The following is a 24026-nucleotide window of genomic DNA, read 5'->3' as shown; positions in this document are numbered from 1 at the left end:
TAACCACTAGGCTTCCTGCCGCCAGAGCGAGCTGGGTACTACTAATGCATGTCCAGAGTGCAGAGAGGGGGGATCACCACTGTGCAACTGTCATATAGTATTTTACTGCGGTTATGAGTCCGGTGTGGAGGTAATACTGTCACCAACTAAATAGTTAATCAGTCTCTGAGAACTATGTTGCCATGGTAACATCATCCGCGAGTGACTACTTGTAGCGTTTCCGGAATGTGTAGTATCTTCTCTGACCATCATTTGAAAAAAATATATAATTTATAGGAGACAAAAGTATTTCACATTTTCTGAGAATTCCCTTCCCTGCATATAGACAGCCTAATATTTGGTTAGTATAAAAAAAATAGGAACCTTTGACTTGAATGCTTTTATCTGTTTCAGATGAGCATCCTTTGTGATCATTGTCAATATGACCTGTTACATAACACTTGGCAGGGAGACAAATTGGGAAGAAATAACAACAGCCCCTACAAAGGAATCTTTCTCTCTCTCTTGAGCCCCAATGGCTTCCCCTTGTCTTTCTATACATGTGATGTATTTAAGTAAAAGGGCAACCGTTTACCCAGGTTACTCCCCTTTCCCCTCTACAAGCAATTACAAAAAAAAATGCACAGACATGACCTTTTACAGACCAGAGTGAGAACAAGGAAGTGAGTAGTCTGGGAAAGGTATGGAAACAACAACATGTTTTCCACCAAAGCAGTGTTGTCTGTGACAAGACCAAACATGTCACCTTATCACTACAGTACAGTACCTGATAGCCGGACCAATGTTTGACATGCCAGACCAAATAGGGGAGAATAATAGCCATCTGGGGACAGGTATTTTAGGAACACAAGTCTGTTCTACAGTTTGGGTTACCTCTAGAGTTTCTACATGAGAATTACAATCCCCTGAGGGCATATCTAGGGCGATACTGAAATGAAAAACAAAATAACCTTGGTGGGGGAGCAACAGATGTAAAGTAGCTGAGGGAGTCTGGTCCACTGCCCCTTACCTTTACGTACTGGGCCAGCTGAGGAGGAGGAAGAGGAGGGTTCCTGGATGAAGGCAGACTGTGCAGGTCCCAAGAGGGTGGGGGAGGTGGGAGAAGCAGGTCCACAGATGTTGTCTGTCTCTCTAGTGCCCGTCGTCAGTAGGGGCAGACCGTGGGTCAGGCAGTCTGTGTGTGTCCTGCACCTCAACACACTGGAGGCCATATCAGAGAAACTCCCCCGTGCGCACGCCTTGCAGCGCACATCCTCCACATCGTTGCCCCTCTTCTTAACCCCTGAGCCCACAGGGCACAGGGTGTGGGCCGTGCAGCTGTCCCCCTGGGTGAAGGTGTCCGGAGGGCAGGTGCAGATCCGGTCCGAGGTGGCCGTGCAGGGGACCTTTTCAACAAGGGGGGCGTGGCAGGGCCTCCTGCAGTGGTGGCAATGCTGAATCCCGTTCTCTCCGTGAGTGAATGTGCCCTCGTCACAGCGGCTGCAATCCCTCACGCTGGTCTGGGTACAGTGTCTGGAAACAAAGGTGCCCGCAGGGCACTTGTCACAGACCAGCTGAATGCCTGTGCTGGGGTCTGTGTGGTAGTAGTGGCGGGCAGACAGGGCCTCTGTCTCAGTGCCTCGGCTGGGTGTCAGAGGCTGGCTGGAGGCCTCACCAACTACACTGTACAGTAGCTGAGAACAGAAAGAAACGACAACAGAGACAGTGTTGGGCTTAGACAATGTACTGCAGACAAGACAAAAACACATAAGAGTCGCTGTTAGAGACTCAGCTGATTTACCAAATAAATTGATGTGTGAAAACAACCACAGCTCAGGCAAAGTCACCCCTAGAAACCCCCAAACTGGCTATAGTTAAAGGACAGTGAGTCACAAACAAGGGCATTGAGTCAACATTACAGGACACAATCTCACACTGAGTGCTTAGCCACCTACCGTACTGGCTTCCCCACATACTGTAATATGACAGAAGCTAGGTCATGGCCAGGGGGCATGCTCTAACAGTGACATCATCATGGAATGGAGAAGTCTATTATGTCATCAATAAATATAATTCCATAAGTACTAGAAGATTGTTAATTTTTTCTGGTGTTGTTGCTACAACCTTTAATAGATCCAATAAACTAATTGAAATGACTTATTCAAGTTCTCTATAAAGAAACTAAATATATATTAGTATATGTTTTAACACGGCATGGTTGTATCTAGTTATTTTCAAAAATGTTAAATATTTATGTTAAGGCAATCCATCCAAGGGACACAAAAATATTGCATATTCTCAGTAGCGAGCACTTGAAAATTCATTCAAATAACTGGTACCACAACTTGGCTGATGTTCTAAACAGCACATTGAGGAATTTCATCAAGATAACATCTGGTGAAAACACACAGTACCCAATGTTCTGTTGATGTGTGATGTCCTTCTGTTTGACTTTCACTGACAGGCATTCTTTCAGCACTAGTAAACGCTTCCATTCTGAAGTGATTATGGCTTGAATGTGTTCCATGGTAGTGAAATGCCATCCGCGTCCACAACAGCCCTCTACTTCTTTCACTGAATTTACATCCAGTCTAGCCCTATGTAGATCCTACATAAAATCCCTTCTAATGGCAGACCACATGTTCTATTTCCTCTCTTAAATGTGGGGCTGGATGGGAAGTGACTCTGTTGATCTCACTTTTTTGTCCAGTGTGCCAATTCGCCACAGAAATATGATGTTTGAGGCTATAACCACCGATATACAGGGAAAGAAAGGAGAGCTCCATCTTCACTTTCTGAACATGCAGAGCCCTGTTAAAAGTTGTGGTCAAATCCAGTGTTTTTAATGGTTTACATACTGCAGTAGACCTACCAGAGAAACGGGAGCGCCCTGATTCATCTCAGAGATGTGGGGTGGGAGGTATTAATATTCTCAGAGCAATCTCATCAGGAGCGGGACAATAAAATACCAGCCTCCTCCGCTGCTGCTCCCCGTTTGGCTCAGAAGCACATGTTGTTCTCGCTGATGTGAGGGCCGGGGACCTGGCGGGACCCTTTCACAATTTTGAGGGGAGGGGGAGTGAGACCAAACTCTGCTGAACATGAATAGAGATTAGCAGTTTTCCCACATGCCTGATGTCCTAAACTGAACCACAGCAAAACAGACTTTAGAATTGAATCAACATCCCTGAGTTTGTAGTCGGGGGGGGGGGGTACTGCCATGCTATTAGCCGCTACACATTGACTATATGCTTGTTGAGTAGCTTGGATGAATAAGGTGCCCAGAGGTGCCCAGAGTAAACTGCCCGCTCCTCAGTCCCAGTTGCTAATATATGCTTATTATTAGCGTATTTGGATAGAAAACACTCTCAAGTTTCTAAAACTGTTTGAATGATGTCTGTGAGTATAACACAACTCATATGGCAGGTAAAAACCTGAGAAAAAAATCCGACCAGGAAGTGGGAAATCTGAGGTTGGTTGATTTTCAACTCAGCCCCTATTGAAGATACAGTGGGATATTGGTCATGTTGCACTTCCTAAGGCTTCCACTAGATGTCAACCGTCTTTAGAAACTTGTTTGAGGCTTCTAATGTGAAGGGGGCTGAATGAGAGGGGAATGAGGTCTGCCAGCAGCCACGAGCTGGTCACGCGCATTCACATGAGAGGTAGCTCCCGTTCCATTCGCTTTTCTGAAGACAAAGAAATTCTCCGGTTGGAACATTATTGAAGATTTATGTTAAAAACATCCTAAAGATTGATTCTATACATCATTTGACATGTTTCTACGGACTGTAACGGAACTTTTTGACATTTCGTCTGCAACTAGTGAATGCGCTTTGTGAGTTTTGATTTGTTTACCAAACGCGCTAACAAAAGTAGCTATTTGGACATAAATGATGGACATTATCGAACAAATCAAACATTTATTGTGGAACTGGGATTCCTGGGAGTGCATTCTGATGAATATCATCAAAGGTAAGTGAATATTTATAATGTTATTTCTGACTTCTGTTGACTGGACAATATGGTGGATATCTTTTGGGCTTGTTGGGTCTCTGAGCGCCGTACTCAGATTATTGCATGGTTTGCTTTTTCTGTAAAGCTTTTTTGAATTATGACACAGAGTTGCATTAAGGATAAGTTTATCTATATTTCCATGTATTTTACACTTGTATTTTCATCAACATTTATAATGAGTATTTCTGTAAATTGAGGTAGCTCTCTGCAAAATCACTGGATGTTTTTGGAACTACTGAACATAACGCACCAATGTATACTAAGATTTTTTTATATAAATATGAACTTTACCAAACAAAACATAAATGTATTGTGTAACATGAAGTTCTATGAGTGTCATCTGATGAAGATCATCAAAGGTTAGTGATTAATTCTATCTCTATTTCTGATTTTTGTGACTCCATTCTTTGGCTGGAAAAAATGGCTGTGTTTTTCTGTGACTTGGCTCTGACCTAACATATTAGTTTGTAGTGCTTTCGCTGTAAAGCCTATTTGAAATCGGACACTGTGGTGGGATTAACAACAAGATTACCTTTAAAATGGTATAAAATACTTGTATGTTTGAGGAATTTTAATTATGAGATTTCTGTTGTTTTGAATTTGGCGCCCTGAACATTCACTGGCTGTTGTCATATCGATCCCGTTAACGTGATTTCAGCCCTAAGTTAAATAAATGTGATATATATATATATATATATATATATATATATATAATAAAAAAACATTAACAAACATTAACTCAGCACCAGGATTAAAAAATATGATTTAATATGTACAGAGGGATCTGTTAGCAGCAAAAGTATTTTATTAACAAAAAGTAAACAAATTAGTTAGATTTGTTTGTTGTTGCAGTTTTATAGCTAATTTCCTGCAATTCTATTATTCTAACTCTCAACATTAGATTGATGGGCATCTTTCTTATTCCTAACGCAGTTAAGCCAAAACCACGCCCTGTTATTCAGAGAGGGGTTCTACAACACTTTGAGCGCTCTCCAAGTCTCCAAGTCCGGAAGTGAATATCCTCTAGTGTGAAATTTCAGTCACTGATCAATAACATTTGCCCTTGTATTTCAAAATCGAAAAATATAACAACATAATGTCATGGACAGAGATAGCCATTACCTTCCCTTAATGCTCAAAGACAGATTCAATGGCTGTAGCATAGCGTGTTCGACTGAATGATTAGCTAATAAATATTTGATAAATTATGAATAATAAGCATATGCTTTTACCTGATAATAGACTGCTAAAGATAATATAACTTGAAATACGGAGCTAGTAACGTTATGTAGCCTAGGTAAACTTAGCTTACCTTTAATTGAGGGAATTCAGCAGAGTTCTGAGACATTTTTACAACTCATTGAAACTCTGAAAATAAATACATGGGCAAATGTTACCAAACACGATGATAATAATAGGCTCTGCATTACGGTAGGCAGCTAATTGTTAAATTACACTTTCTATCCTTACATGGAAGGCCACTGTCTCTGCGCAGATCGCCTGTGAGTGAGACAACGCTAGCTAGCCAATGGGAGCGTGATTTTGGCTTAACTGCATCAGGAAAAAGAAAGACGCAGTTGAGACACTGACTGAGTTCCAAAAAACATATCTAGTAACAACTATCTGTTTGTGTCATCATGTGCAAATTGACCCCTGGCGAACGATGGACATTTGAAGATAAGTAAGGTGCAACTAAGCGCAACATCACTCAAACAACATTATTTTCAGCCAACAAGTCAACAGTCTTTTGATGATATGTCATGAGGTACAAAATGTTCCAATTCCAGCCTTATCATGTTTACCCAATACAAAAACAAGTGTGAAACTGGTTATATTCAACATGTGATACACTGCAGGGACATTAGTTTGGTGGTCTGAAACTGACAGATATTGACGGTTTGGGGTGTGAATTAATGTGTGCATGCGTGCGAGCGAGCGAGAGGGTGAATGTCCCTCCCTTCTAGCTCAGATAAGAGAGTAGGCTCCTGTCACTGCATTTCCTGTTTAAAAAAACACACCACTGGCATCCTGTCATGAGACTGCTGCTGTCTGAGGGACTGCCCACCATCACACCACGCCGCCTGTGAGTGGCCATGAATCCCTGATAATTACCCATTACTCTGAATCTACCTCAGCCCTCTTTAGCGTTTCATACCTGCCATGCAGGATAAAAAGAGGAGAGAAATACTATAGTCTAATCTGGTTTGTAGATATTGTATACAGCAGTATCCTTTAAATCTAATACATTTGATACATGATGAATGTGTAAAGGATACATATAGAGTATATCTGTTGATAGAACATCATTAATACTAAAGCCATAGCAAGGCTAGTGCTATTACAACTCATATGTTTAGAGCTGAGCTCCAGGTGGTTAGTGAATGATATCAGGATGCTCCCTCCCTGGCTGGAGGACAGAGGGAGGAGAGGACAGCCAGCCCATCTATGCCGTGCCACTGCAGTGCTGCTGCAGGGAAACCCTGATCTGGAACAGGGGTATTCAACTCTTACCCTACGAGGTCTGGAGCCTGCTGGTTTTCTGTTCTACCTGATGGTTAATTGCACACACCTGGTGTCCCAAGTCTAAATCAGGTGAACAATTAAAAAATACAGTGGAACGAGCTTTGAGGTCCAGAGTTGAGTTTGACGGGTTTAGAACATCCATCTTAGAGCTAAATAAAGGTTAAATAAAAAATAGTAAAAAATCCAGCTTAGAGCCTAACTGTGCTGTTGTAGGCTACATGGAAGGCATGGCTGTGCAAAAGTAACTATGTGCAAAAGTAACTATGTGTGTGTTTGTTGGACAACACTGAGCTTCCCATAAGACAGTACCAGATAACAACCAACCCAGCACCTGTTGCAACATGTCATCATGCATCTAAACGGCGAGGAAGAGGGAGTGTGTTTGGTGCAGTCATGCCTCGTTTATCACTGACAAACACCAGTGGTGCTGCCTCCTTCATGGGCCAGTGAAGAATATTCATGCTAATGTCAGAATGTACTGCCAACAACACAAGCACAAACAAGCAGTGGACCTCGCCTGAGTGGAGATACACAGAGGGGCCCAAACCACAGAAAGGACTGACACACAATTACATTTTAGAATGGAAAAATATAATTTTGTTATAATATCTGTTCCATGGTGATACTGGAAGATAAGGATGTCTCCTTTACTGGTTAAATGTCAATAATTGATTACAGTGGATGATGGACTACTGTATCTCTAAGGTTGGCGAGATAGAATTTTGCCAAATAGTACTTAAAATTTTGTCTTTTTAATAAATTGGTCATAAAACATGCATAGATTCCTAGATGGTATGTTCTCTCTGGCTGAGAGCACTCATATAAATAATGCCCTGCACTGTATGAAGTGTCGATATTAGACAAAAATACATGGATCTATGTTTCAATGAGAACATGACTTAAATATTAGTGTTAAATTGGATTGAGGCAGGGTGGGTCAACATCCACTACAGCATTTCAATGCTGTCTGTTTTCCCTAAGTTTTTCTCCAGCATTGGAAAAACAAAGCCTGAAGTATACGAGACTTTGTATTGGATGATTCCAGTAATACATATAGGACCTCACAGGTGATAGTCCCATACAAGCTGTTTGAATACAGGGACAGGGATACTTAAGATGACATATGTTACAATACAATTGTGTAGAATTAAATAATGTTAGCTAATAACAAGCAATAAATGACATTTACAGGTAGCCTGCAATAAGATAAATAGTAGTGTCATTCTCATGGGGCAAGTGTCATAGCACATAGGCCTATGTGCTATTGTTCATCCATCCTACCATTCTGTTCTGACAATAGATATTTTTTATTTCAAAAAACGAATCGATATGGTAGCCTATTATACAAGATTACCTGTAAATTCACGAATTATAGAAGAGTCAAAGTTAACAATATCTTCACTTGGCTAATTGCAGATAGGTTTAGAACAGAACAAACGCAAAAATAAAAACGGTCTCTTTAAATCGAGAACCTGCCGGGAAGCACCCCTATAATAAGAACAATACCAAAGACAACGGTGTCTGGTACTTACCGCCACAGACATACAGAGCACTAAAATTGTCCAGAGCATTTTCCCAAAATCAACTAGGACAATTTAGAAAATGCCCATCTCCAGTTCTGAGAAAACGTTAGGCTACTTCTCATCGCACAAGGTGGTATATCATCCCTGCATCAGCAGGAAACATATTCTGTAAATGCTGTACTGGCTAAGGCAATAATAACAATCTACTGCTGGTGTTCCTTCAACCGGCAGTTTTTATAGTCTGTGTCTCGAAGTGGACTGGTTTCAGATAGTATGGGATAAGAGCTTGGTTCTGAAAGAATGGTATAATTCCCATATCGATGATGGATAAGCAACTGAAATTCCGCCTCGTTTGGTCCAGGTTCCTGCGCGGTCTATGCAGCAAAGCAAGGCGATAACTGAACGGGGCGGGTACTGGCGACAGACGTCACCAACGAAACTCGCCCGAACCAGAGATACTGTATATAATGACTAAATGGTATTGTCTCCGCTTTGATGGGAGTGGTTGTCCCAAAGGCGGAAAGGTAGGTTGTCTGCTTATCGGTCTGTATATTGTGGACAAACAGGACTAAACCATCTCGCTTCGTCTCTTCTACCCAAACGCAGTTGACTCGGTTTCCCGGAAGAAATTGCATAGACGGGATTATAGTGGTAGACACTATACAGGTGAACATGTACGTAGGCTAGGCTTTATATCTCCGGTACGTTTAATTGAAAATACACAAGGTAAAAAATAACTAACGGGTTAAAACTGAGGTTACATTTAGATGTTGATAGAGTTATACATATATTATAGATAATTCAATATCGAAATGTTGACGAATAGTCTATATGTTTCAGTTTAGGGCACAGGTGAGGGGATTAAACATGACCAGTGTGCTTTAGTTGTGCCATCCCCAGGCATATTTAAACTAGGCCAAAGCAAATACAATGTCCCTATGTTTGCCTCCTTATAATGTCAAATTGACAATTAGTCCATTGTGGAACACAGACAGGAGATGTGAATGTCCCTATTTTATCATGAATAAAAAAATCTAAAATATCTGCTATCGAATGGTGGCTTCACCCATACTTGATATTTAGTAATAGAGGATTTGTGCATGTTTTTGCATGCCATTCAAACAGTGGTGTTGGACTCATATTGGCACAGTCATGTGGATACTGCACATTTTAGGAATGGAAATTCCCTATTTAATCCCCAACATTGGCCACCATTATTACCATGAGACTGCCATATAAATGTTCTAGTAAAAAAACAGAAGGAATGGTTCACTTCATGTGTGTCAGTAGACAGAAATGGCTCAGGCCCAGCATCAGTGATGTAGGATATTGAGCTTTGCCCAGACAGTGACTCCAAATAGAGTCAATTGATAGATTAGCACAACACACCATCTGGCATGTATGTGGAGGTGCCACTCTGTTTTCTGCTGGGGGGGGGGGGGGATCAGTCTAAGTGGGTTAGTGACTCAGCAGAGGGATAGAAAAGGCAGAGATAGAGCCGGATACTGGCTAGTGATTTGCCTGCCTGCCTGGCCAACATTGCTGTGCACTCGAGCTGAGATGTAACTTTCAACATGGATAGCATTCCCTTTGCCTTAAGGGAATCTCTGTTACTCTCAGATCAGAGTTACTAGATTGCCTTAAATAAAACCATATTTTGGAAGGGGAGAAGTTCTGTGCTCAAATGAAATGTTTGAATCAAGTAGAAAATAATGTTATGGGGACTGCTAAGTGCTCAGTATTTGTTGAAATTATAATTTTTGACCATAAATGGCAAAACCCATGCCCCGTGCTCAACACATATGGAATCATGTAGTAACCAAAAAAGTGTTAAACAAGTCAAAATATATTTTATATTCTTCAAAGTAGCCACCCTTTGCCTTGATGACAGCTTTGCACACTTGTGGCATTCTCTCAACTAGCTTCATGTGGTAGTCACCTAAAATGCATTTCAATTAACAAGTGTGCCTTTTTAAAAGTTAATTTGTGGAATTTCTTTCGTTCTTAATGCGGTTGAGCCAAACCGTTATGTTCTGACAAGGTAGGGGTGGTATACAGAAGTTAGCCCTCTTTGGTAAAAGACCAAGTTCATATTTTGGCAAGAACAGCTCAAGTAAACGACAGTCCATCATTACTTTAAGACATGAAGTTCAGTCAATACCAAAAAGGTTCAAGAACTTTGAGAGTTTCTTCCAGTGCAGTCGCAAAAATCATCAAGCGCTATAATGAAACTGGCTCTCATGAGGACTGCCACAGGAAAGGAAGACACAGAGTTCTCTCTGCTGCAGAGGATAAGTTAATTAGAGTTAACTGCACCTCAAATTGCAGCCCAAATAAATGCTTCACAGAGTTCAAGTAACAGACACATCTCAACATCAACTGTTCAGTGGAGACTGCGTGAATCAGGCCTTCATGGTTGAATTGCTGCAAAGAAACCACTACTAAAGGACACCAATAAGAATAAGAAGAAGAGACTTGCGTGGGCCAAGAAACACAAGCAAAGGACATTAGACTGGTGGAAAACTGTCCTTTGGTCTGATGAGTCCAAATTTGAGATTTTTGGTTCCAACCGCTGTGTCTTTGTGAGACGCAGAGTAGGTAACCGGATGATCTCCGCATGTGTAGTTCCCACCGTGAAGCCTGGAGGAGGAGGTGTGAGGGTGCTTTGCTGGTGACACTATTAGTGATTTGTTTAGAATTCAAGGTACACTTAACCAGCATGTCTACCACAGCATTTTGCAGCGATATACCATCCCATCTGGTTTGCGCTTAGTGGGACTATAATTTGTTTTTCAACAGGACAATACACAAAACACACCTCCAGGCTGTGTAAGGGCTATTTGACCAAGAAGAGTGTTGGAGTGCTGCATCAAATGACCTGGCCTCCACAATCACCCGACCCCAACCCAGTTGAGATGGTTTGGGATGAGTTGGACGGCAGAGTGATGGGAAAGCTCAGCATATATGGGAACTCCTTTAGACTGTTGGAGAAGCTGGTTGAGAGAATGACAAGAGTGTGCAAAGTTGTCATCAAGGCAAAGGGTGGCAACTTTGAAGAATCTGATTTGTTTAACACTTTTCTGGTTACTACATGATTCCATATGTGTTATTTCATAGTTGTGGTGTCTTCACTATTATTCTACAATGTAGAATATAGTAAAAATAAAGAAAACCCCTTGAATGAATAGGTGTGTCCAAACTATTGACTGGTAATGTAGGTCTCCTCTGCTTTCAGTTTATGTCTGTTTCTCTGTTAGTTTAATGCTTCTCTAGCCTATGCGTGGTGGGTAGAAACCACTATCGTCCGGTTTTCATGGATACAGTATCTTCAACCTAGCTTCCGTTTCCCTTGAAAACCGGATGTGGGCACTCCGCTCAGGTGTTTCTATTACATCTGCTACTTAGGTTAATGTTTCTCTGACCGTGTTCTTCAAGACAACTGCTGCAATAGGAACACTAAGTGTGACCTCTGCTGGACATCTTGGTCTGTTACATCTTCTGAAGTTTTTGACTTGAGCCTATTGTAACTGCTCAGTGCTCTATCACCTATAATAAAACTCTGTGTATTCAGTGTTTATTTAACTATTGTAGGCTATTGTAATATTTTGTGTGAGATCTTTTTCCAATAGAATTAATATAGACATGAATTATACATTCTAAAGTCAAGGCAAGGGAGAGTAAGCTACACTGGAGTGACATGTTGTTCCATGGCTCTCTAAAACTAAAATGAATGATTTAATCTTTGCCTTGGAAGCCAGTCATATCTTATTGGCCATTTAGATTACTGTTTGTTATTTTGTAAGTCTACATCTATGTCAGAGTTCATTGACATTCTCTAGTCCAGCCTATAAACCTACATTTTGGATCCAGTTTTATTCACCTTCTGAAATGCTGCACCTGAATCCTGCCTGTACCCTGATGCTTTGCAACCCCCTGACAAGACTGTATGGTTCCCTATTTTACAATTAGATACTATCATTTTCCAATAGGATTTCAGATCCCTCTAAAATATCCTTTATGGAACGCTGAATTACTTGTTGTAAATTGATTTTCAACACAAGGTGGCAGCACATTCCACTAAGTGTCAAGGTTCATACTGTAACACAGAGAGGTAATGTAGGTAAAGCCAGCAACCAGCAAATGCAAATCCATAGTTTTCTGACAGTGGATTAAGTTGCATTAATAATATTACATATATTGAAGTGATGTTACAGAGCCAGTGCTAATCTTCATTCTGTATTCTACTCTAAAATAGATCTCTATGCATCATTCTGAGCCGTCCCCGGTGTCCCTCCATGTTTAGCCTTTTTGTGGTTAGATTCATTTGCATAGAATTTGTGTTTACGCCGCTTCTTTATAGGATGTTGGAACTCTTGTCAAATTGATCCAATCAAGCAAATTTGTCTTCTGTACTTCATTTTACAGTGCACTTTGCATGTAGTACAGATAGGTCAAACCAGGATGTCTCTGCTAATAGGGGACAGGGGGAGACAGGTGGGAGTCACTGGGCCAATTCTACATCAGAATTTAGGACCAGGGATTTTTTCGGACCAGGAGAAACTTGGGGCCCTAGTCATAACCTGTGGTCAGAAAAAAAGCTTTAATCACAATGCAGTTTAAACTATGCATGTTTCATTACTCCCTGTCAAATTAAAGGTTAAATACATTTAAAAAAATACCTTGAATCTGCTCCCCGTGATTGATTTTTTTGGCCAGAGTACCAAGCAGTGCCCCCTCTCTCAGTGTCATTCTCAAGTTCAAATATTTATTTCTAAGAAAAATAACAATAAAAGAGGATTTCTTTGTAGCCTATTTAATACAATGAAAGCATGGAATGACCATTATAATAATGTTATTCTACCATGACCAACTGGAGAGATAAAAGTAGATCTATTTAATAATAAACATGAACATCAATCATGTTTCAGTCAATTTTGTTGTCTGTCTGATGATGCAAATGTCAAAACTAATGTTCACCAGGAAAGCAATGGTCACTGATGATGCTCAACACGGATTAAAGTGGTGGATAGAGAAAGAAATCTCCTGTCCATCACACTGTTCATGCTGTGTGCTAATGAACGGATGGCATTCCATTAGTTCCAATTTCCTCTCGCGGGACTCACATTTCTAAATATCGCGAATTCTCCTGCTGTTTATACGTGTGGCAGTAGTTTCAGGCAAGTCCAAGAAAGGTGGAGACTTCCCTGCACAATAATCATTACAAACATAGGTTTGGTAAGCTGCTATTCAGCCAAAGGCGAATGGCTTAACTTGCATATCGGTAGTGAATTTGCAAAAAGCACCTTGGCTTAGTAAATACACATAGTGAGCTAGCATTCAAGCTGCTAGCTAACGCAAGAAAACGGATAGCAGATTCCAAACATCTGATAGCGACATTGAAGGACATTATGGGTGAGTATTTTCATTTATGTGGTTGTTTATCGTGATGGCTATCCGATGTTCCCCGCTTCAAATTGCCTGTAGCCAGAAATAGGGATCCATCATCACCAACCGTGCCCGGATTTGGAGTGTGCTCCTTGTGGGATGGATCAATGTACTATCTACGTTTAGCTAGTTAAATTAGCTATTTAACATCAAGCGATAATGTCAGCTAGTTAGCTTCCATGCTAACATAAGCTCTATTTTGCCGGCAAGTTTGCTCAATTATCTAGCTTTGCTAGCTAGCTAACAAGGCAATTCCATGGCCAGGTTTTTGCGTGAGAAGTAATGGTTACTGTATGCCTGTTTTTAGATCGTTGACCAGTTAGTAGTAGCACCCGTTAGTAAAAATGTAAATGTTTTTATCGGTCCAGTGGAAAAGCAAATAGCACGCCACCTCTCCACCCCATCGTTGCTACTTATTTGCTAGTTACGCGTTATGGGGTGAAACCTAAATAAGATTAAGAAGCAACATTTTCCTCCCTCTGCTTGTTATTTTTATACAGCATTTCAAGCCAGGTTTGCCCTAGATTATATTACTTGCAGAAGTTATGTCAAACCCGCTTGATACAACTCATTGACAGTCCCAGTTTCACACCCAAAGTCTAAGCAACACAGAAAACCTTCTGATAAGTGTGCGCTTGGTGGAAGGCACCAAACACATCTTCCCCAAAATCTTGACATATTGCAAATTGTGAGTCTCAAACTTGCATGTCATGAAGCCATTTTTAAAAGAGCTGTGTTTGGATGTAACATTCCGTGTGAAGTTGTTCACACTGTTATGTTGTAAAAGGTTAACACGTATTTTTAAACATACTGTACACTAGTGTTGAACAAAGTACCCAAATGTCATACTTGAGTAAAAGTATATATACCTTTCATAGAAAATTACTCAAGTGAAAGTCACCCATTAAAATACTACTCGATTAAAAGTCTAAAAGTATGTTGTTCTAAATATACTTAAGTATCAAAAGTAAATATAATTGCTAAAATATACTTAAGTATCAAAAGAGAAAGTATAAATCATTTTAAATTCCTTCTATTAAGCAAAGCAGGCGGCACCATCTTCTTGTTTTTATGTTTGTATAGCCAGGGGCACGGCACACTCATTTACAAAAGATGCATTTGTGTTTAGTGAGTCTGCCAGATCAGAGGCAGTAAGGATGATCATGTGTTGTCTTGGTAAGTGTGAATTGGACCATTTTCCTGTCCTGCTAAACTTTCAAAATGTAACAAGTACTTTTGGGTGTCAGTTAAAATGTATGTAGTAAAAAGTACATTATTTTCTTTAGGAATGTAGTGAAGTAAAAGTAGTCAAAATTATAAATAGTAAAGTACAGACACCATAAAAAAACTACTTAAGCAGTATTTCAAAGTATTTTTACTTAAGTACTTTCCACCACTGCTGTGCACACGGCATGCTGGTGTCTACGGTTTATCATTGGGTTGTGTGTTTTCTTACCAAGGTTCAGTGGAACTAACTAACTTTCTTTGTAGCAGTTGATATGTTTCAACATGTCAGACAGTTGTGAGCCCCTTACATTTATTGCCTGTGGCATGCTCTCCGTATTTCCATCTCATAGTTTGTATCAGGCTGCCCACTTTAGCCATATCTCTCTCTCTCTCTCTCACTCACTCACTCACTCACTCACTCACTCACTCACTGACCCCCCCCCCCAACAAAAGTGTTTCTGATCAGTGGAAATGTATGCAGATATGAGTTTCCTCTATGCTCATATGTCGGCTAGCAGTCAGTCAGTGTTTGTGTACTAGACTCTAGAGGGGTCTGGGTACAGCTGTGTAGAATGCAGGCAGCTTCCTGGCCGTCTGCTGTTTCAATGTGTAGCTTACATAACCCAGTGACATTACCTGAGAGGAGGAAACAGTCAAGGCCACGCTTGCGTGTAAGCTGCACATTGAAACAGTGGCCGGCCAGGAAGTACTTGGGTGAGGGAAACAATATTCTGGAGGTCTTTGATATCCAGCTTTATCTGGCCCAGCCTTGAGAAAATGTCCTCCTTGAGTAACTTTACTCATACACCAGGGCAAGCCCTGTGACAGTATACACAGTCTTTCTCAAAGTATTTGTTATGGATCCCCATTAGCTGAATCAGTTACTTGATGTTGTCATGGCTCTATGTAGTACTGTGTGCCTCCCATTGTCTGTTCTGGACTTGGGGACTGTGAAGAGCTCTTGTGGCATGTCTTGTGGGGTACGCATGGGTGTTTGAGCTGTGTGCCAGTAGTTTAGACAGACAGCTCGGTGCATTCAACATGTCAATACCTCTCCTAAATAAAAGTAGTGATGAAGTCAATCTCTCCTCCACCTTTAGCCAGGAGAGATTGACATGCATATTATTAATATTAGTTCTGTGTACATCGAAGGGCCAGCCGTGCTGCCCTGTTCTGAGCCAATTGTCATTTTCCTAAAACCTTTTTTTGTGGCACCAGACCACATGACTGAACAGTAGTCAAGGTGCAACAAAACTAGGGCCTGTAGGACCTGCCTTGTTGATAGTACTGTTAAGAAGGCAAAGCATCACTTTATTATAGACAGACTTCTCCCCATCTTAGCTAGTACTGCATCAATATGTTTTGACCATGACAGTTTACAATCTAGAGTTACTCCAAGCAGTTTAGTCATCTCAACCTGCTCAATTTCCACATTATTTATTACAAGATTTATTTGAGGTTTAGGGTTTAGTGAGTGTTTTGTTCCAAATACAATGCTTTTAGTTTTAGAAATATTTAGGGCTAACTTATTCCTTGCCACCCACTCTGAAACTAACTGCAGATCTTTGTTGAGTGTTGCAGTCATTTCAGTCGCTGTTGTAGCTGACGTGTACAGTGTTGAGTCATCCGCCGACGTAGACACTCTGGCTTTACACAAAGTCAGTGGCATGTCATTAGTAAAAATTGATAAAAGCAAGGGGGCCTAAACAGCCATCCTGGGGAATTCCTGATTCTATTTGAGAGGCTTCCATTAAAGAACACCCTCTGTGTTTGGTTAGACAAGTAACTCTTTATCCACATTATAGCAGGGGGTGTAGTAGAGCCATAACACGCATGTTTTTCCAGCAGCAGACTATGATCGATAATGTCAAAAACTGCACTGAAGTCTAACAAGACAGCCCCCCACATTAATTTTATCATCAATTTCTCTCAGCCAATCATCAGTCATTTGTGTAAGTGCTGTGCTTGTTGAGTGTCCTTCCCTATAAGGATGCTGAAATTCTGTTATCAATTTGTTTACTGTGAAATAGCATTGTATCTGGTCAAACAATTTTTTCCAGAAGGGTTTGTAACAGGCTGATTGGTCGGCTATTTGAGCCAGTAAAGGGGGCTTTACTATTCTTGGGTAGCGGAATGACTTTAGCTTCCCTCCAGGCCTGAGGGCACACACTCTCTAGTAGGCTTACATTGAAGATGTGGCAATATCATCTGCTATTATCCTGAGTAATTTTCCTTCCAGATTGTCAGATTCCGGTGGCTTGTCATTGTTGATAGACAACAATAATTTTTCACCTCTTCAACACGGACTTTACGCAATTCAAAAGTACAATTCTGGGTTAAACAGGTTTGGTGCCAAAGTTTAGGAATGGCTAGATAGGACAGAGATCATTGTCTGGCTCAATATATAAACATAATCCAACAATCCTATACACAAAAGCTTTATGATATGCTAGTGTACATGCTTAATGCATTACTTATAACAGGCAGCTGACATTGACCTTACGACCCCCATGCTGTTGACTAGTTTTATCCCTAATGTGTTTTCATAATGTTAACTATCAAATCAAAGTTTATCGGTCACATACACAGTTTTGCAGATGTTATACCGATTGAAGCAAAATGCATATTAAACTGTCACTTGTCTTTGATTGAGCGCCAGTCTCAGCTGAGACAGCAACAGCTTTTATCCACATTTTCCATTACAATGATTTGATCCCCCTTGGTAAATGGTAGGCTACTACTTTGTGCTTCAAATATGCCCCTCTGTTGAAATTGAAAGCAGAGTCTAACGCAGTCTTCTAGATCTATGCCCTATTCTGCTGTTTGGACCTTTGGCAGACACATCATAAGAGAGGCTTCTAAATCAGGATTACTGGACAGCAGCTCAACATTGGGTTTGGCCCGGGGACAAAAACTCTTGTTATTAGCAATCAATTTAATTGTAAATTGCGTCTCATGGCACAAGCCTAGTCTACAGTCTCCAATGACCCAGGATGCCTGGCTGGCTGTGTCCTGGATGATATTTTTCCCAATATCCCCATTGTCTGATAAACATCTCTTTCTCAAGTAGCACTTTTACAAGCATTTTCACTGGCTAGTTCCCAAGGCATGTGCAGACAGACAAAAAGAGAGAACTGGAGGATATTGAGCAATGGTGGGGGGGAACCAAAAAAGGGAAGGAGAGTTCATCTCCAAGTGCCCTCCATGCCTTGCCTTGCCTCACTTATGAAACTCTGCTGTGGAACGAATTTCGCTGGCTGGAAATACACAACATGACCAAAAGTATGTGGACATTTGCTCATTCCAAAATCATGGGCATTAATGTGGTGTTGGTCCCCCCTTTGCTGCTATAACAGCCTCCACTCCTCTGTGAGTTGCTGTGGGGACTTGCTTCCATTCAACCAAAAGACTATTAGTGAGGTCGGGCACTGATGTTAGGCGATTAGGCCTAGCCCGCAGTCGGTCGTTCAAATTCATCCCAAAGGTGTTCGATGGTTGAGGTCAGGGCTCTGTGCAGGCCAGTCAAGTTTTTCCACACTGATCTTGACAAACAATTTCTGTATGGACCTCACTTTGTGCATGGTTGCATTGTCATGCTGAAACAGGAAAGGGCCTTCCCCAAACTTTTCCCGAAAAGTTGGAAGCATTCTAGCTATGTAGAATGTCATTGTATGCTGTAGCATCAAGATTTCCCATCACTGGAACTTAGGGCCTTAGTTGTTCCGTGAAAAACAGCCCCACACCATTATTCTTCCTCCACCAAATTTACAGTTGGCACTATGCATTGGGGCAGGTAGCGTTCTCCTGGCATCCGCCAAACCCAGATTTGTCCGTCGTACTGCCAGATGGGAATCATGATTCATCACTCCAGAGAACGCGTTTACACTGCTCCAGAGTCCAATGGCAGCGAGTTTTACACCACTCCAGCCAACGCTTGGCATTGGGCTTTGTGATCTTAGGCTTGTGTGCGTGCGACTGCTCCGCCATTGAAACTAGTGATGCACCGATATTACATTCTTGGCCGATACCGATATCTAATATTTTCCTTGCCAAAAAAAACAATAACCGATATTTAAAATTTAGGGGCCTTTTTAAGCATTCTAGTACAGTTAAATAATTAACATACACACATGGATGCAGCGGTCTAAGGCACTGCAAGAGGCGTCACTACAGTCCCTGGTTTGAATCCAGGCTGTATAACATCCGGCCGTGTTTGGGAGTTCCTTGGGCGGCGCACTATTGGCCCATCGTCGCCCGGGTTTGGCCGGCGTAGGCTGTCATTGTAAATAAGAATTTGTTCTTGACTGACATGCCTAGTTAAATAAAGGTTACACACACCACACTGACCAAAATGTTATTTTGTTGGCATTTCCCTATGTCCCCATTACCCGTAATACATAGTCAAAACCTATTTATTTTACTTGCTGTGCTGTTTTGTTGTTAATTTGTTCAGTCGTTTCTTTCTCAACCAGGATTTCTATGGAACATAGTTTTGGTCGTTAAGTGTCAAATAACACTTTGACCAATCAGGACCTGAATATGACTGCACGTCACATAATAATTTAACGCGTTCATTCATTTTGTACGTAGTTATTACTCATTGATTACACTATCACTCGTATTTCATATGTCACAACGATTCATCAATACGTATGCTATGATGCTGGTAAAGTTGTCTCGAGCATCTACAGTGCTGGTCATTAAAAAAAAGCTAGCTAGCTCATGGATGCAAACAATGTTCTTCCCAGAAACATAGCGAAACGACATCTGTTTCAGTAGCTATAGTTAGCTAACTCACTATATAGAACTAGGTGTTATCATCTAAAATAACCCTAATTTATAAGACAGGTCTTGTTTGATTAATGGTGGTCGGACCCATCTGTGAAAATAGCCACAAAGTGAACGTTGCGGTTAGCCTTCAAAATAAAAGTAGGTTATTGACAGTGATGCAAATGAATACAAGTAGTAGAGTTATGCCATAATTGAATAAATCATGCTAAACGAGGTTGGAATGTTGTTATAAAATCAACAAAAGACCATTTTGTTAATTTGACAAAAATCTGAAATCACACTGGATGTGTTATACTTTAGAATTGCGTTGGGGGCATACTTATTTCACTGTACAGCCTTACCTGTGGATTAATGACATGGTATCAGTCTACTCAGTGACACTCCGAGAACATTAGCTTCGTAGCTCTTATTGCGGGACTCTGAAACAACTGTGGATTGAGCCACATTTATTGTCAACCTATGTGTATTGAACGCTATTCCCTAGGAAAAACAATACTGTGTGGATGTTTTTGAGTCTGATAACTCTGAGGAGGACGTTGGGAAAAAATTTCTTGGGTATTGAGTAGACTGTTACCCCATTTCATTGATCCCCAATCCTTAGGTAAAGCTGTACAGTGCAATATGAATGTCAATACACACAATAGGATGACTGGGGAGGTGATTTCACACAGTCACAGTCCTGAGATAAGAGCTGCAATGCTAATATTTGCGGAAACTCTTAACAGTTGTGCTATGTGCGTGTCACAGTGTAGACTGATACCCCGTTTCATTGCTTCACATTCCAACCTTGTTTAACATTATCTAGTCTGAATATGGCATGATTCAGTTGAAGTTGGAAATTTACATACACTTATGTTGGAGTCATTAAAATGTGTTTTTCAACCACTCCACAAATTTCTTGTTAACCTCTTACACTTATGGTGGCGCTATTTCATTTTTGGAAGAAAAACGTTCCCGTTTTAAACAAGATATTTTGTCACAAAAAGATGCTCGACTATGCATATAATTGCTACTGTTCGAAAGAAAACACTCTGACGTGTCCAGAAATACAAATATCTTCTCTGTGCGTGCCCTTTAACGTGAGCTTCAGGCAAAACCAAGATGACTTGGCATCCAGGAAATGACAAGGATTTTTGAGGCTCTGTCTTTCATGATCTCCTTATATGGCTGTGAACGCAAGAGGAATGAGTCTGCCCTTTCTGTCGTTTCCCCAAGGTGTCTGCAGCATTGTGACGTATTTGTAGGCAGATCGTTGGAAGATTGACCATAAGAGACCACATTTACCACGTGTCCGCCCGGTGTCCTGCGCCGAAATTGGTGCGCAAAAGTCACCTGCCAGTATTTTTCCATGGGGCACAGGGAGAGAAGCAAGCTTCCATGAACTGCATGTCAATGAAGAGATATGTGAAAAAACACCTTGAGGATTGATTCCAAACAACGTTTGCCATGTTTCGGTCGATATTATGTAGTTAATCCGGAAAAGTTTCACGTTGTAGGTGACTGCATTTTCGGTTCGTTTCGGTAGCCAGGCGCAATGTAGAAAACGGAACGATTTCTCCTACACACAGACGCTTTCAGGAAACACTGCGCATTTGGTATGTGGCTGGGAGTCTCCTCATTGAAAACATCAGAAGCTCTTCAAAGGTAAATGATTTTATTTATTTGGTTATCTGGCTTTTGTGAAAATGTTGCGTGCTACATGCTACACAAAATGCTATGCTAGCTTTGCATACTCTTACACAAATTAGTCAATTTCTATGGTTCAAAAGCATATTTTGAAAATCTGAGATGACAGTGTTGTTAAGAAAAGGCTAAGCTTGAGAGCAAACGCATTATTTTAATTTTATTTGCGATTTTCAGAAATCGTTAACGTTGCGTTATGCTAATGAGCCTGAGGCTTAGTCACAATCCCGGATCCGGGATGGGGAGTTTCAAGAGGTTAACAAACTATAGTTTTAGTAAATCGGTTAGGACATCTATTTTATGCATCAAACAAATAATTTTTCCAATAATTATTTACAGACAGATTATTTCAATTATAATTCACCGTATCACAATTCCAGTGAGTCAGAAGTTTACATTAAGTTGACTGTGCCTTTAAACAGCTTGGAAAATTCCAGAAAATTATGTCATGGCTTTAGAAGCTTCTGATAAGCTAATTGACATCATTTGAGGCAATTGGAGCTGTACCTGTGGATCTATTTCAAGACCTACCTTTAAATGTAGTGCCTCTTTGCTTGACATCATGGGAAAATCAAAAGAAATCAGCCAAGACCTCGGAAGAAAATTGTAGACCTCCATAAGTCTGGTTCAATATTGGGAGCAAACGACTGAAGGTATCACGTTCATCTGTACAAACAATAGAACGCAAGTATAACCACCATGGGACCACACAGCCATCATACCGCTCAGGAAGGAGATGCGTCCTGTCTCCTAGAGATGAACGTACTTTGGTGTGAAAAGTGCAAATCAATCCCAGAACAACAGCAAAGGACCCTGTGAAGATGCTGGAGGATACAGGTACAAAAGTATCTATATCCACAGTAAAACGAGTCCTATATTGACATAACCTGAAAGGCCGCTCAGCAAGGAAGAAGCTACTGCTCCAAAGCCTCCATAAAAATGCCAGACTACGGTTTGCAACTGCACATGGGGAAAAAGATTGTACTTTTTGGAGAAATGTCCTCTGGTCTGATGAAACAAAAATAGAACTGATTGGCCATAATGACCATCATTATGTTTGGAGGAAAAAGGGGAAGCTTACAAGCCGAAGAACACCATCCCATCCATGCACCATGGGGGTGGCAGCATCATGTTGTCGGGTTGCTTTGCTGCAGGAGGGACTGGTGCACTTCACAAAATAGATGGCATCATGAGAAGGACAATTATGTGGATATATTGAAGCAACATCTCAAGACATCAGTCAGGAAGCTAAAGCTTGGTCACAAATGTGTCTTCCAAATCGACAATGACCCCAAGCATACGTCCAACGTTGTGGCAAAATGGCTTAGAGACAACAAAGTCAGGGTATTGGAGTGGCCATCACAAAGCCCTGACCTCAATCGTATAGAAAATGTGTGAGTAGAACTGAAAAAGCGTGTGCAAGCAAGGAGGCCTACAAACCTGATTCAGTTAAACCAGCTCTGTCAGGAAGAATGGGCCAAAATTCACCCAATTTATTGTGGGAAGCTTGTGGAAGGCTACCAAAAACATTTGACCCAAGTTAAATAATTTAAAGGCAATGTTACCAAATTCTAATTGAGTGTATGTTAACTTCTGACCCACTGGGAATGTGATGAAAGAAATAAAATCTGAAATGAATAATTCTGTCTACTATTATTCTGACATTTCACATTCTTAAAATAAAATAGTGATCCTAACTGACCTAAGACAGGGATTTTTTTTTACCAAGATTAAATGTCAGGAATTGTGAAAAACTGAGTTTAAATGATTTTGGCTAAGGTGCATGTTAACTTCCGACTTCAACTGTATTTAATGTAGGTATATGATGTAATAACGCCATGTAAAATGTTGTCCTGCACGTGCAACACAGCATTCCTAACCTAGCCCACACAATGTCTGCTGTGTGGATCGAGCAGTCAACAAGTCGAGCCGTCATTTGAAAAACTACGAAAATTTCAGCGAGACAACTCAAATCCCTTAACGCCAAGAAAATGGACTTCATTGCGCTTGACAGTCAACCATTCTCTGTCCTGGGTTTTCGCGACTGGTCGAGCGCAACCGGTGCTCGACCAGCACATCGGCGATAACTATGTTGGCAGTTTTAGCTAATATCAGCCGATTCCGATACGTTCACAGATATTTTGTGCGTCCCTAATTGAAACCCAATTCATGAAGCTCACGACGAACAGTTCTTGTGCTGACGTCCTCTGAAGTGTTGAGTGTTGCAACAGAGTACAGACAATTTTTACTTGCCTCAGCACTCGGCAGTCCCGTTATGTCAAATCAAATGTATTCATATAGCCCTTCTTACATCAGCTGATATCTCATAGTGCTGTACAGAAACCCAGCCTAAAACCCCAAACCGCAAGCAATGCAGGTGTAGAAGCACGGTGGCTAGGAAAATCTCCCTAGAAAGGCCAAAACCTAGGAAGAAACCTAGAGAGGAACCAGGCTATGAGGGGTGGCCAGTCCTCTTCTGGCTGTGCCGGGTGGAGATTATAACAGAACATTGCCAAGATGTTCAAATGTTCATAAATGACTAGCATGGTCAAATAATAATAATCACAGTAGTTGTCGAGGGTGCAGCAAGTCAGCAGGAGCAAATGTCAGTTGGCTTTTCATAGCCGATCATTAAGAGTATATCTACCGCTCCTGCTGTCTCTAGAGAGTTGAAAACAGCAGGTTTGGGACAGGTAGCACGTCCGGTGAACAGGTCAGGGTTCCATAGCCGCAGGCAGAACAGTTGAAACTGGAGCAGCAGCAAGGCCAGGTGGACTGGGGACAGCCAGGAGTCGTCATGCCAGGTAGTCCTGAGGCATGGTCCTAGGGCCCAGGTCC

General features: G+C 41.1%; 2 protein-coding genes across 13 annotated transcripts in view; one reads left to right on the top strand and one right to left on the bottom strand.

The window, feature by feature from the left end:
• LOC135557650 (tumor necrosis factor receptor superfamily member 21-like) overlaps positions 1–8590 on the bottom strand; it is a 39457-nt gene extending 30867 nt beyond the window's left edge. For 6 of the 10 annotated variants that reach the window (XR_010458245.1, XR_010458241.1, XR_010458244.1 and 3 more), the window contains exons 1-2: positions 2394–2801; positions 1010–1673 (exon numbers count right to left, since the gene is read on the bottom strand). Coding sequence is in view for 4 of the 10 variants with exons in the window: in XM_064991132.1 (XP_064847204.1) it covers positions 1010–1673; positions 2394–2522 (793 nt within the window). In the remaining 6 variants the exon portion in view is untranslated. Of the gene's footprint in view, positions 1–1009; positions 1674–2393; positions 2803–2851; positions 3072–8051 lie in introns of those variants that run through there. The other 4 variants (XM_064991131.1, XM_064991130.1, XM_064991132.1 and 1 more) reach the window with 4 other exon arrangements.
• Positions 1–24026, top strand: part of LOC135557652 (CD2-associated protein-like) — a 112958-nt gene that overhangs the window by 869 nt on the left and 88063 nt on the right. For 2 of the 3 annotated variants that reach the window (XM_064991134.1, XM_064991133.1), the window contains exon 1: positions 13206–13454. The exons of the other annotated variant lie outside the window; for it this stretch is intronic. In XM_064991134.1, coding sequence (XP_064847206.1) covers positions 13451–13454 — 4 coding nt within the window. In that variant the 5' untranslated portion in view covers positions 13206–13450. Of the gene's footprint in view, positions 1–13205; positions 13455–24026 lie in introns of those variants that run through there. 3 annotated transcript variants of the gene reach the window in all.

This window comes from Oncorhynchus masou, chromosome 16 (assembly GCF_036934945.1).
Source record: "Oncorhynchus masou masou isolate Uvic2021 chromosome 16, UVic_Omas_1.1, whole genome shotgun sequence".
NCBI classification, from domain to species: Eukaryota; Metazoa; Chordata; class Actinopteri; order Salmoniformes; family Salmonidae; genus Oncorhynchus; species Oncorhynchus masou.
Note: the sequence above shows the minus strand (reverse complement) of the source record. Positions and strands in the feature narration are given on the sequence as shown.